Source organism: Cnephaeus nilssonii, assembly GCF_951640355.1.
Source record: "Cnephaeus nilssonii genome assembly, chromosome: 10".
NCBI classification, from domain to species: Eukaryota; Metazoa; Chordata; class Mammalia; order Chiroptera; family Vespertilionidae; genus Cnephaeus; species Cnephaeus nilssonii.
Window position 1 is genome coordinate 3,982,442 of NC_137081.1, and position 13,039 is coordinate 3,995,480.

General features: G+C 44.0%; 1 protein-coding gene across 1 annotated transcript in view; it reads right to left on the minus strand.

The window, feature by feature from the left end:
• Positions 1-222: 222 nt before the first annotated feature.
• The window catches only part of TMEFF2 (transmembrane protein with EGF like and two follistatin like domains 2), a gene marked incomplete at its 5' end in the record, with an annotated part of 236,898 nt that continues 224,081 nt past the window's right edge, over positions 223-13,039 (minus strand). Inside the window, 3 exons of the mRNA XM_079783089.1 lie at positions 223-545; positions 4,096-4,254; positions 6,209-6,332. Coding sequence (XP_079639215.1) covers positions 449-545; positions 4,096-4,254; positions 6,209-6,332 — 380 coding nt within the window. The 3' untranslated portion in view covers positions 223-448. The remainder of the gene's footprint in view (positions 546-4,095; positions 4,255-6,208; positions 6,333-13,039) is intronic.

Genomic DNA, 13,039 nt, shown 5'->3' on the forward strand with positions numbered 1-13,039 from the left:
ATCTTGGAATCACTCAAAACCTAGCCACTGAGTCCTGTCTAAACGAATGCTCTGCCTCAAGATGTGGAGGGAGATGAAATCCTGGGCCTGCACAGATCGCACTGGCTCGATCGTATTTACAGTTATGAGGTACCGCAAATTTAAGAATGCCATTTTTTCTCATCACTGAGCATTTATTATATATAACAAATACATGGGAAAGAAAAAACTATATTGTGTGATATAAATAGTTTATTTACATTACAGAAAAACATCAAGACAATGTATACTATTTCAAATATATCCATACATAATCAAATATAGCTGTAGGACGTGTTTTCATTGGTGTAGATTACCACAAATGCAAGGCAACATGTGTAGATCTCTTGTCTTACTCTTTTGTCTAGAATACTGTATGTGTAGTCCAAGCTCTCGGCAGTCCGGCCACGCACTGTGCGACATGCTCCCTTCAGATCAACCGTGTGGACGCCCTCGTCGTGTTGTCCGAACTGTAGTGCCCTGTGTTTTGCTTCTGCCTGTGAATTCTGTTGCTTCTGGGGCATTTCCTAGAAGGTTGGAAATTTTACAAACTTAGTCCAGTGCTATCACCTACAGTTTGGTCCTACAATCTCAGAGGGAAGTTATGGATTAAGCAAGTTATTAAGATAGTTCAGAGGAAAGAATTTACTAGTAGTACCGCCAAGTTGCAGTCATCTTTGAGGTTCTGTTGAGGAGCACTGAAGAACAGAAGTGGGAGTTGAAGAGAAATACATTTACTAGGTCTTCAACTGCTGACTCACCCAAGCACAAAGAATGACTCAGCACATGCAATCAAACAAAGCGTGAGCCTCTCTAATCTCACTTGAAAGGTCTTTGACAATTTTATACTTTAAATGTCCTAAGGATGAATGTTATTGACATTTCAACGCTGCAAGTTTAAATCCCATCAAACCAGAGAATGAGCCAAGTGTTAATATCTGACATATAATGGAAAGAGACATTATATTGGTTCAGCCTAATATCATTTTTCACGTTAATACTATACGCTAAGGACATAAATTGGTACCAATTATGTAGCCTCTATGAAAAGCTAATATTCAGTCAAATTATCTGAAAAGCTCTGACCTAGTAGCTCTTGTCTTGTAATACAAGAATGCTTTTATGATGCAAATGAGAACAACAACATAAAGTTCATAAAAATCCTATCATAATAAGCTGTGGGTACAAGACTCTCTCTCTCTCTATATATATATATATTCTTTTGGGGAGGGGGATTGTAGAGCTACCAAAATGAACATGGAGCTGGGAGTCACATTTAAGCAAGTGGGAGCCAGAGATTAAAAGGTTGAAAATCCATCTTCTCAACAGAGCAACTCTTTCATGTCTCTAGATGTTTATATTTTTTAATAAAACGTTGAATTTAGGAGGAGGGCAGGTGCTTAACTAAAATAGTAAAAACAAGGGGAAGAAAAAAAAGAATGTGGGAATGAGGAGAAAAGGAAGAAAAGTAGAAAACAGGAGAATTCAGGTGATGAAGAGACTTTTAAAAAAATTGAAAAGAAGGAAGGGATCTCTGCTTGGTGCAATATTTTAAATCTTTTAGCAACTGGATATTTGGAGTAGATCTTGACACACACACGTGTCCAGGTTACCAAGAAGGGAGGGTTTGGTGTGTGTGTGTGTGTGTGTGGGGGGGGGGGGGGTTGGGTGTGAGGGGGGTGGTGGCCTAGTTGGAAAGCCTGGCTTTTGAGCAGAATATTTTCACGTGATTGAAATAATCCACTCTGGGGACAGTGTAGTTTGCTGACTAGTTGGACTCCTGGAAAGACTTTGGAAGATTTGGCTATCATAAGACAGGTTTATACAAGGCATTACAATAATGCTAACCGACTTCATGTGATATTTCTCTTCCTCAAAAGTAAACAGAAGGTAAGTTTTGTTTGTTTTAACACGGATCATGATAATGACCTCGTGCCTTGAAGAAGTGGCTTGCTCTAATTTGGAGCTCAGTTGAGGTTGCCGTGACCATCGGAATATGGGACACTGTGACCGGCCAGGGGGTGGTATGAGCAGGGGGTAAGTGCACAGCTCTGACACAAGGCAGCCCTCCATTTCCGCCCTATTGTTCAGCTGTGTATACTCAGCAAATTGCTAACTTCTCATACCTCAGAGTCCCTCTCTTGAAAGTAGGGATAATTACGCCTTCTTCATAATGCTATTAAATGTATGCCTCTCTCTTTCTCTTTTTATACGTGTGTATATACACACATAATTTATATACACACAATTCCTGGTGCGGTAAGGACCCTATGCATTCCAGTTGTGTTTATTGTGCATGGGAATGGAAATGTGATTAAAAACAGACTCAAAAACATCTGCTAAAGTATTTAACATTCTCATTTTTGTGAGTACAGGAAGTAACAAATTCAATTGTTATCAGATTAGATCTACTAAATATAAATGTTGTTTTTCATATCCTGATATCGCTTAGCTATTAGGAAGCTCAAGACCCTCAGAGTAATATGGTGTAGTCTGCTGTGTTTTAGATTCTTTTCTACTCAGTGTTTTTGGTTTCTTCAGTCATCTTTCTGTTCCCCAGGATCTATTTTAATATAATCCACTGACTCACTTGGCATCTACACGTGTGAGTCAGTTGATGAACTCGGCTTGGCTCAGAGTGGCATGGAGCTCCAGTCGATGATCTTCCTTAAGCCTTTAGGCCGGACAAGGATTTATGAACCGTATTTTGTCTTTTTCAAGAGAAAATGCCACACTTATCCTCAAGAAGATAGTGCAATACAGAGACTGAGATGTGTTATGTTCTTTATTTTCTAAAGATATGATACTGTCTTTCATTTTCTTCCCTTTTGAAAAGAATTTTTGGGGAAACATTCTGAGTTACAGTAGAGTTGTGCAAACACATGACAGTCAAAATGCCTTGTGAATTTGGGAAAAACCTTGAAAATGTCCTGAGAACTTTTTTCTCCAGGAGAGGAAACAGGGCTGAAAGTAATGTCTTCAATCATGTTTCTGTTGGATGGGACATAAACAATGTGCATTTGGGTTAGCAGCTAATTCTTGGTTACCGTGGATTTATATGCTAGTCAAGTTAAGCAAGTACCAGGCCTCGATCCTTTGCTCCAAGCCCATGTCAGGCATCACTAATTAATCATGGATTTCTTTCCTGTTGAAACTGGATGAAATCTCTGCATCTCTCACAATCTTGCTCTCTGGGAAACAATAACCGTTTGATTGCTCTGGGGGTTTTGATATTTGCTGCATGTTTCCAGATATCAAAAGTTTTCATATATTAGAACATGACTTTTCTCATTTGGACTATTTTCTTTGAGTTTTGTGATCAAAGGCTATATTGTTAAGATAAAAATGTACTTTCTGTTTATATCAAATGTGTGAAAAATGATTATATCTAAGAATTACACTAGGAAATATAAGTGCCATAAATGAGAGATATAATTTAATACTTTTCTAAGCCTTGCTTAAAATCTATTCTGACCTCATTCATCATATTGACCTGGATAAGTAAGGAAACAGTGGTCATTTAAATAGTCTATTAGTAGTGTCAATGAAGACTGACTTTTTTCTAGTTGAAAGAGAGTATGTTTATTTTTTATTTTTTTAAATCCTCACCCGAGGATAGTTTTCCATTGATTTTTAGAGAGAGTAGGAGAGGAGGAAAGACAGAGAGAAATATTGATGTGGGAGAAAGACATGGATTGGTTGCCTCGTGCACGAGCCCTGGGCCAGGGAAGAGCCTGCAACCAAGGTATGTGCCCTTGACCGTAATCGAACCCGGGACCCTTTGGTCCGCAGGCCAATGTGCTATCCACTGAGCCAAACCGGCTAGGGCTGAAGAGTATATTTACACAAAGATTGGCATGACACATTAGAGAGGAGAAAGACCTTTGCTTAGAAAATAAATAATCCTCATCAAAACACAAAACTAAGAGAAATAATTGGTGCTACTCCAGCATGAAAACCAATGCCCCTCCATGTGGCTATTCAACCGCTGCTGGGAGAAGACATGGCCGCAGCATCCATGAGCGGACAGGCCATCACCTGCTCTGACCACGGCCTCCCTCCCCGCGCAGCACTGACCTCGTGATGCACAGCACCACCACGCAGATGACAGCGATCTGCACCGTCCCGATCACGGCCGCGATGAGGACGTACTGGAAGCGCACGGGCCCGGGCACCACGTACAGCACGCTGTAGTCCTTCTTGTCACAGTGCTGCCCCGTGTAGCCGGCGTCGCACCTGGAAGACAGGACAGCCGGTCACCGAGGCCGCCGGACCCTGCGCCCCGCTGGCCTGTCCGCATTGACCTTCATCACCAAAGCGGGGCTTCCCGTCCCCTTCTCTAGGAACATGCTACTGAGCACACAGCGGGCCTCCCCACTGACTTTCAGAAAGACCTCCCCGTGTTTTTGATTTCAAAGACAACGTGGTTTCTTTTTAACGCACAATAAGAGTTTGAGAATTCTCCCTTTGATGTTTTTTTCAGGTGAACCTTATGTCTTCTGAAATGTGTTCTTCCAGCGACCTGTCAGTACGGTTCCCTGAAGGCGGGTTTCTTTCTGCTGACCCGGGTGACGAAAGGGGGCTGTTGAACTTACACTCTGCGGGAGAGCGTTCTCTATGCCCCCCTGGCACACGTGCCGGGCATGTTCGGGCCAGGGGGCACATGCGAGCAGTCTCGTTAGCTGCTGCTTGGACAGTGGCCTCTGACGCCAGGGAGGAGCTCCCAGGATGCGGATGCTGATGCTGATGCTGCGGGGACGGGGTCTGCCCAGCTAGCGGCCCGTCCCGAGCCTGAGGTTGCCCCCCCGACCCCGCCCCGGCCCCCGCTGGATGCTCAGGCAGAACCTGCGCCAGAAGCGGCCTCCGACAGTGAGGCCAGGAAGCAGCTCCCGGACAACACCCCCCTGGGATCGGCCTGCCCTGGACTTTGTACAGCCATTCAGTCCTTCACTTGGATCTTCTCCCAACTGCATCCTGGGCCTTTCCTGTCCGCCTGGAAGTGTTTTCTCACGGCCACCGGGCTGAGGGGGAGGCCAGGAGCAGCCTCTGGTGAGGCTCACTCTGCCTGGCTTAGCGGTGGGGGGGGGGGGGAGGGAGGGGGGAGGGGGTGGCGGGGGGGGGCAGTTGCTACTGACTCAGGGAAGGGAAACGGGAGAGGAAGACAGTTGTTGAGAAGAGTGGGGAGGGGCGGAGAGGAGAGAGAAAGACAGAGGGAGAGAAACTCCTTTCTTTTTAAAAAATATATATTCTTATTGATTTCAGAGAGAAAGGGAGAGGGAGAGAGAGAGAAATATCAAGGATGAGAGAGAGTCATTGATCAGCTGCTTCTTGCACGCCCCACACTGGGGATCGAGCCTGTAGCTCCGGCCTGTGCCCTGATCTGGAATTGAACCGTGACCTCCTGGTTCACAGGTCGACGCTGAACCACTGAGCTACACTGGCCGGCCAGAAACTCCTTTCATTGTATATCAGTACACAACCTATTTCATCATATGTCACGTGTGTATTCCTTTAATAAACCTACACTGGCGTTTTTGCTCTGGCTTTACCATCTCGGGAAGAAACATGTCCGCGCTGTGAACACCGAGCAGACGTGTACAGTTATTAACTACATCCAGACAAGTGGTTTCTGTGTCTCACCTGAGTTTGGATCTGCGGAGGGATCGTATCACCTCACTACACAAGGCTGGTGGATAGCGGGTCCCCAGCAAAGAACGTGTGCTGGCAGACCAAGGGCCATGACCTCTCTTCTGAGGCCTCAGGGACAGGGAGAGATGGCCTCCTAGAGGCAACTAGGTCGTCCCGGGGCAGGAAGGCTCCCTGCCTGCTTGTTTGGGACTGTTTATAACGAAGCACCTACTATGTGCCAAGTGCTGTCCTATGTCCCCGGGGAAGAGGGAGAATAAAACAGAGGAGCCTGAGTCTTTAAGGAGCTTGTGACGCCCAGAGTGCAATGTAACCTTCTACTAGAAGAGCACGTATGTAATGACGTGTTACACAGCACTTGGGTGTGCAAGGCACACACATTTCACAGGTCCCTGGTGGGGCTTGTGTGGGTGGGAGAGGCAGAGGCCAGTCTGGCTGCTGATCACCCATTCGGGCCGCACGGCATCCCGTGCCCTGCCCAGGCCCAGCATTTGGGGTCCCCGGTGCTCGCCCCACACCTTTCCCAGGTGAAGGTGAGCGTTACCTGCAGGACGGCTCCTGCGTGTTGATGGCGTGCTCGCACTTGCCATGCATGCAGAAGCCGTTGTAATGTTCCGGGCAGGGGACGTGGTGTTCTCTGGCGCTTTCTTCCAATTTGTTAGCATTCTCTGTGGACACAGATAAAAGCAAGCGCCCTGTCAATACGTTTCTGAGCCCGGTAAGATCAGCCAGGACATTAGGAAGCGAAGTTACAGTAGGTAAAAAGATTTAAAAGGGCAGGAACTGAAAGGCCACGCTTCAGGAGAAAGGGAGAATTGAAAGACGGACGTCCCTACAATTGTGTTGAGAGAGGGAGCTGGAAAATCACCCCGTGCTTTTCATGCTTTTCTGCAGTCTCCTACATCTTCAACAGCCAGTAATGTGTCCATGCGTTGGCCGACAGCCTTAATGTTTTTGTGTAGAGACTGTACATTTATCATAAAATAATCCAAGAAAAAACAGCCTATTTTTTGAATATCAAAGCCTAGCACAATGTCCCTCAAAGAAAATTGCTGCAGTACGTTGATACTTTCTCAATGTGGGAGCTTACAAGTTAAAATATGGCTGCATTCAGTTGTTAAGCAGATGTTTTCCAAAACTGAATGCAAATTTCAACAAATGTATTCTTTCAGGCTTTTTTCATCTACTGTGAACATGAATTTTACTAGCACCCATACATTTTCTTATTGCCAAAGTAAAGCTATTGAAAGAGCAAGCGTTATTTCATAATCGCTTCTGTAGACACTAACACAGAACATACCCAATGCTGTAAATGTGTGTAATGCATAACATTTGGCCCATGTTAACAATGTTACGTGAAATTTAAACTTGTGATAAAGAAAAAAAATCTTGTGTTTTAAAATAAACCCTTTCCTTTGTCATTAGGAAGTTTTGTTTTCTCATATTTTCCTAGAGATATTAAAATATTTTTCCGACTTGTGTTAATCCAAATACTTTTGCTTCATATTTGCAATATCATCTCTAAGCAGTCTTTTGATTCCTTCTATGTTCATCCTATATAATAAAGAGGGAATATGCTAATTGATCCTCACACCATCGCAAAGATGGCGGCGCCCAGAGCCAATAAGGAGGGAATATGCTAATTGATTACCACGCCCTCAAAGATGGCAGCACCCACAGCCATAAGATGGCAGTGCCCAGTCCCCTCAGCCCCACTGGGGCGGCAGACACATGGCAAGGCTGGGCCTGTCCCCAGGTGGGCCCAGCCACTCCGCGCACCTGCCTCCAGAGTCCCCCAGTCCCCTCAGCCCCCCAGCCACCCAGGGCTGGCCCGAAGCACAGGCAAGCCTTGGATGGTGGCTGCCTAGCTGCCCAGGGCCGCCCGAGGCTCAGGTAACCAGGGTTGGCTGAGGCTTGCACTGCTGACAGTGGAAGCAGCAGAGGTGTGATGGGGCATCACCTTCTCCTGATTGCAGGCTCGCCTCCTGCCCCTGAGGGCTCCCAGACTGTGAGAGGGGGCAGGCCGGGCTGAGGGACCCCCACCCTCCAGTGCATGAATTTTCATGCACCAGGCCTCTAGTTTTATAATATAAAGTTTTGCCTACTTTGAGTCTTTTCTATGATCTGAGACCTGACATACTTTAAAATTCTTGCCCAAATACAAAGGCAATGTAACTTTCTTTAAAAAAAAATATATATATATTTTATTGATTTTTTACAGAGAGGAAGGGAGAGGGATAGAGAGTTAGAAACATCGATGGGAGGGAAACATTGATCAGCTGCCTCCTGCACACCCCCTACTGGGGATGTGCCTGCAACCAAGGTATATGCCCCTGACCGGAATCGAACCTGGGACCCTTCAGTCCACAGGCCAGTGCTCTATCCACTGAGCCAAACCGGCCAGGACACAATGTAACTTCCTTAACATCAATCTAAAGTATCCTTCAACACCACGTAACTGGTCAGCGGTAATGGGATATTGAGAATGAACTACTAAGCTTATGAAATAGATTATTATTTCCACACATAATTTTTTATTATAGTGTGTTCTTATCATTTTTACTGACACTCATAGATGATAAGTCTAATCATCAGGAGAAAAAACATACCTTCGTTATTAGTGAATCAGACAAATGTATTATTAATGTTTAAGTGAAGCTGTGAACTATCTATACACTTTACGATCTAGGTGTCCACTGCAAAACATTGAAGTTTGAAATAAATTGTTAAATAAGTTAAGTGCTTTCGTGGGTGGAAATATTTACATACTTTGTTATGAGGGGCAATATTTCAAATTACAGACCCACATTCATAAAGGCTCTCCGATGAGGATGCTGGAGAGGCTGAGGTTATCCATTGTTCCGTGTCTGAGACCCTTTACCTGTACAGGTGACCTTTTGTTGGCGCTGTCATATTCCTACTATGACATTTGCCCTTAAACTGAAGGCAACACTTCCACGGAAAGACTAAGCATAGGCATAGGCAGAATTTTCCTTCTTTTTTATTTTTTGGTTTCTCCCATTCTTCCAAACTGTATTGGAATTTTGCATCATGGTGTTTTGGCTAACCGATTGCAGCTGCAGTAAGCAAGCACCAAACTGAAATGGATTCGTGCTGAGTGAAATATCCACTCGGGGGCTCCGTGACCGAGGCAGAAGTAGGGCAACCGCAGTGTTTAGATGCACCTTGTGATCACGCATGAACCCCCAGAGTGGCCGACCTGGCTCATTCTGGGGGCTGCGAGCTAGAGTCAAACCAGGCACCTGCTGCTTAAAGACGATCTTGCTGGCCCCACTGCTGAGGTAATGAGCCAGCACTGATTTCCCCTCGTATTTCTGGATCTTTCCCCACAGCAAACTATTAAGCACTTCTATTTAGGGTTCGTTAGCAACCCTCCAGTGCCTCCACGCACCTGCACGCGGCGCATTTTCTGTACCTCCCTACCTTTCAGCTGGGGCCGGGATGTCAGTCCCAGAGTCCTTTATTGGGGCTATTTGTCTTTCTGTCAGTTGTTAAGAGAAGACCAAGAATTGTCTTAACTGAAAATCCGTTTTTAAGGCTATTTTATTTTTAACTCTGTCCATCACCCCATACTGTTTGCTTCTGGATTTGTACCATATTCACGATTATGAGCTGAAGACCAAGGGCAAAACAGAAGCTTGTTGGAGTGAGTCTGTTGCCTCGGTGTGGTAAAAGCTGCATCTTTTTACAAAGTTCATTACCCAGCCAGGGCGATCACCTGGGAGGGGAAGCGTATCCAGCATCAAATCTGCTAAATAGTTTACGCCATCCCTCACGAGCGTAGAGCGCTCTATTTGTGGGATTCTGTCAAACACGAAAGTAGGGAGATTGAAAATAAATGAGTAGAAGAAATGATCCCTGGGCAAGAAAATGAGGAAACATCAATATATGTCAACAAATTTATAGTCAATCCAACCAAGTATACCAGCTGATTGAAAACCTGAATATATAACCACTCCTAGTAATGCGATAGACATATTTTTAGAAATGGAATTTAAGTATATTAAGAAAAATAGAGACACAGAAATTTAATATTCCAACCGAATATGTGTATGGACCATTGTATTTGTAATTCTGATGTTTATGCGTAGGTATTCAAGCAATAATAAATCATTTAGAGCTTTAAAATCATATAAATGATACTCTGGAAGTCTGTATGGTATGTTCCCTCCAGTGGCTGATGATTTTGACATCAATTTCTCTATCCTCCCTATAAAAAAAAGATTTAATGTAAGGGTTGTGCTCTTTTCTCTAAGAGAGAGAGTGATAATGGTAGAAACTCTTCTGTCTTTGTTGAAAATCTCTGACTAATTTTCTATTTAAATGTTTATAAATGGTTTGTTCTAAAAGATCCTGACTCTAGCCTGGAGCATGACTTAGTGGTTGAGTGTTGACCTATGAACCAGGAGGTCACTGTTTGATTCCCAGTCAGGGCACATGCCTGGGTTGTGGGCTCCATCCACAATAGGGGGTGTGTAGGAGGCAATTGATCAATGATTCCCTCTCATCATTGATGTTTCTCTCTCTCTCTCTCTCCCTCTCCTTCCTCTCTGAAATCAATAAAAATATATTAAAAAAAAAAAAAGATATCCTGACCCTTTTAGGAAAACAATTTCTAGTATAATCTGAGTTGACTAGCCCATTGCTAGTCAATACTCCAGTCAAGAATTATAGAAGCTGCGGGGGGTGGGGGTAGGGTGGGGAGGGGTCCTCTAAAGCACAGCTATACCTATTGTTTCTGTCCCGGTGCTTACAGGGAAAGAGACAGGAGGGGCCATAGACATCGGGCGAGACAATTACCCTCACTATGGGCTCACCTGCTCACAAGTCAATTAAGGTGAGTGGGCAGAGCCTGGCACAGAATTTTAGAGACTAAATCAATACAGCGAGGGCAGGTTGTGTGTGCATGCATGTGTATGTTTACTGTTACTCCTGACTTTTTCTCTCCAAAAAGCTTGGAATAAGATGCCATTCAGAGAACCTACCAAAGCAACACACTGCAGACCAAAGGAGAGCTACGACAGTGTAAAACTGGACTGACCGTATGTCTGGACAAAGCACGTCTACCTCTGGACAAGGGTTACAGCTCGGGAAAAGAAGCTCCTGAAAGTCAAGTCAACGCTACCTTCCAGCGTTCTCAGGGTGCCCTGGGGAGCCCCCCCGAACCAGGAAACCCGGAGTCTTGGTTGCAGAGATGGATGCGCTAGACTCTCAGTGTCCGACGCTGTTAAACCATTTCTTTTGTCCTCATGCTCTGCTCTCTAAACAGCCTTAGAACAAGCTGACTTCTCTGTAGCCTCCACATTGGGAATGGCGTGGGCAGCACCACCTGAGGATCTTATCAGTTTGCCCGCAGTAGTATATTTTGTTTGAGTGAATTAATTGGTCCTGAACTTCTGTGCAGTTTTTTGGACACAAGTCAGCTTCTTCAGCCCACTCGGTTCTGGGGTTTTGTGAAATCTGACTTCTGCACCTACTGGCTAGAGGGCTGGACCCTACCCAGGGTGCACTGCGGCCTGGGTGGCCTTTGCAGGACAGGTCAGATGATATTCCTCGGGATAGACGTACGCTTTGCATTATTCCAGCCCTTCTTGCGAATATATACAAATCTCGTGGGCCGCTGCTTCTCCAGTGGGGGTCTGATTCTGTGCAAGAATTTCAGAGCATGTTGGAAAGATCCTAAATGAGAGGTAACATTGAGGATTCAGTGAGTGTTTTAGGGAAGCAGATTGCTACCGCACATTTTTAAGCAAGCAGAGAGGTTCAATAGGGGAAGAGTTAACTAGTGAAGAAGTGGGTTTCTGCTGGAGTTGAAAAGGAGCTGTGTTGATATTAGTCAGGGATATTATAGAGTGCTACTGTGCGGTAGATTAGATTATTTCAGACCTCTAGGTTCTTTGAATTCTAAGAGTAATATTTGAGTATTGCTAATACTTATTGGTGGCAAGTTACTAATACAGTTTAGTAATATTTATTGTAAAATACTATTTTTTATATTCTTGGAAAAAGAAATGGAGAAATAGGGCTCCTATTTAGACACAGTAAATAAAAGAAATCACTTTGCTATAATTATGGGAACATTTTACTTTTACAAAGGGTGTAAAATGTCTTACATATTGACTCTACCTATAATTCAGACATTCTTGCATAAAGTGATCTTCATTAATTGTTGTCTTCCTTGTGGAGAACAACATGTTTATGGATCTAAATTTGATTTTAGCATCATGCAAATTACCTTGACAAGGCCATGGGTATGAGTACAGTGTGGCTTATTATCTTTTCAACTATCTTTTCCTGTGGGCACACAAAATGTACCACATTTTCCCAGTAAACTAGTTATTTTCAATTTGAATATACTTACATAATACTTCTATTTTCATATTTAATAACAATACAAGGAAACGAAACTATGTGTATACTTGTACACCTCTTGTGAGTACTCCATTTTACTTCTCCCCTACTTACTGCCATATCTCCAAAGCAACTTGAAAATATTTTATTTAACCAATTAGGAAAAGGAAAACTATCTTTCTTACTATTATGTTTATATTGTGCCTGGGGCAGGAACAAATTTCGAATTTAGAAGTAAAATCGTGATTGTCCCTATTGTTGATTAGAGTTGGTTTCAAAGAAGATATATAATTCGTATGATTTCCTCTCCTTATCTTATCAGGCATGAACATACGCGGTGGCGGTAAAACCTCATATCTAGCTTGAATTGCAATCGAAGTTTTTTCAAGGCCAGAAAAGCGTTCCTATTGAGCGGGCTCTGAATGAGATGCTATATGAGTTCTTGCACGTTAACAAATTCCATAATAGCTTCGCCGGCTGTCACGGTTTCTTCAAGGCACAGATGAGTAGATGAGAAGAGTCTCCTTTCTAAGCCTCTAGGACAAAGACTCAAATGAGAATGCGAGGAAAGCGACAGCCTCGCATGGGGGACATGGAGGCATTTAAGGACACAATCGATTCTTAAGTTTGGTGAAGAGCAGAGACCATCAAAGTGTCCTAGTTTACTGAATCTCTTAAATATTTAGAAAAATAACAAAACAGAGACCAAGTCCTTCAAATTCAACATTTCTTTTGCAAGTGGAACATTAGCCTTTTTTTCCCCTTCCAGAACAGTACTTTATTTTTTTTTAATTTTTTTTCAGCTGCCTCCTGCATTCCCCCTAATGGGGATCAAGCCCACAACCCAGGCATGTGCCCTTGGCTGGAATTGAACCCGGGACCCTTCAGTCCGAAGGCCGATGCTCTATCCACTGAGCCACACCGGCTAGGGCCAGAACAGTACTTTAATTAAAACTATTTGAGCCCTAGCCGGTTTTGCCCAATGGATAGAGAGTCAGCCTGT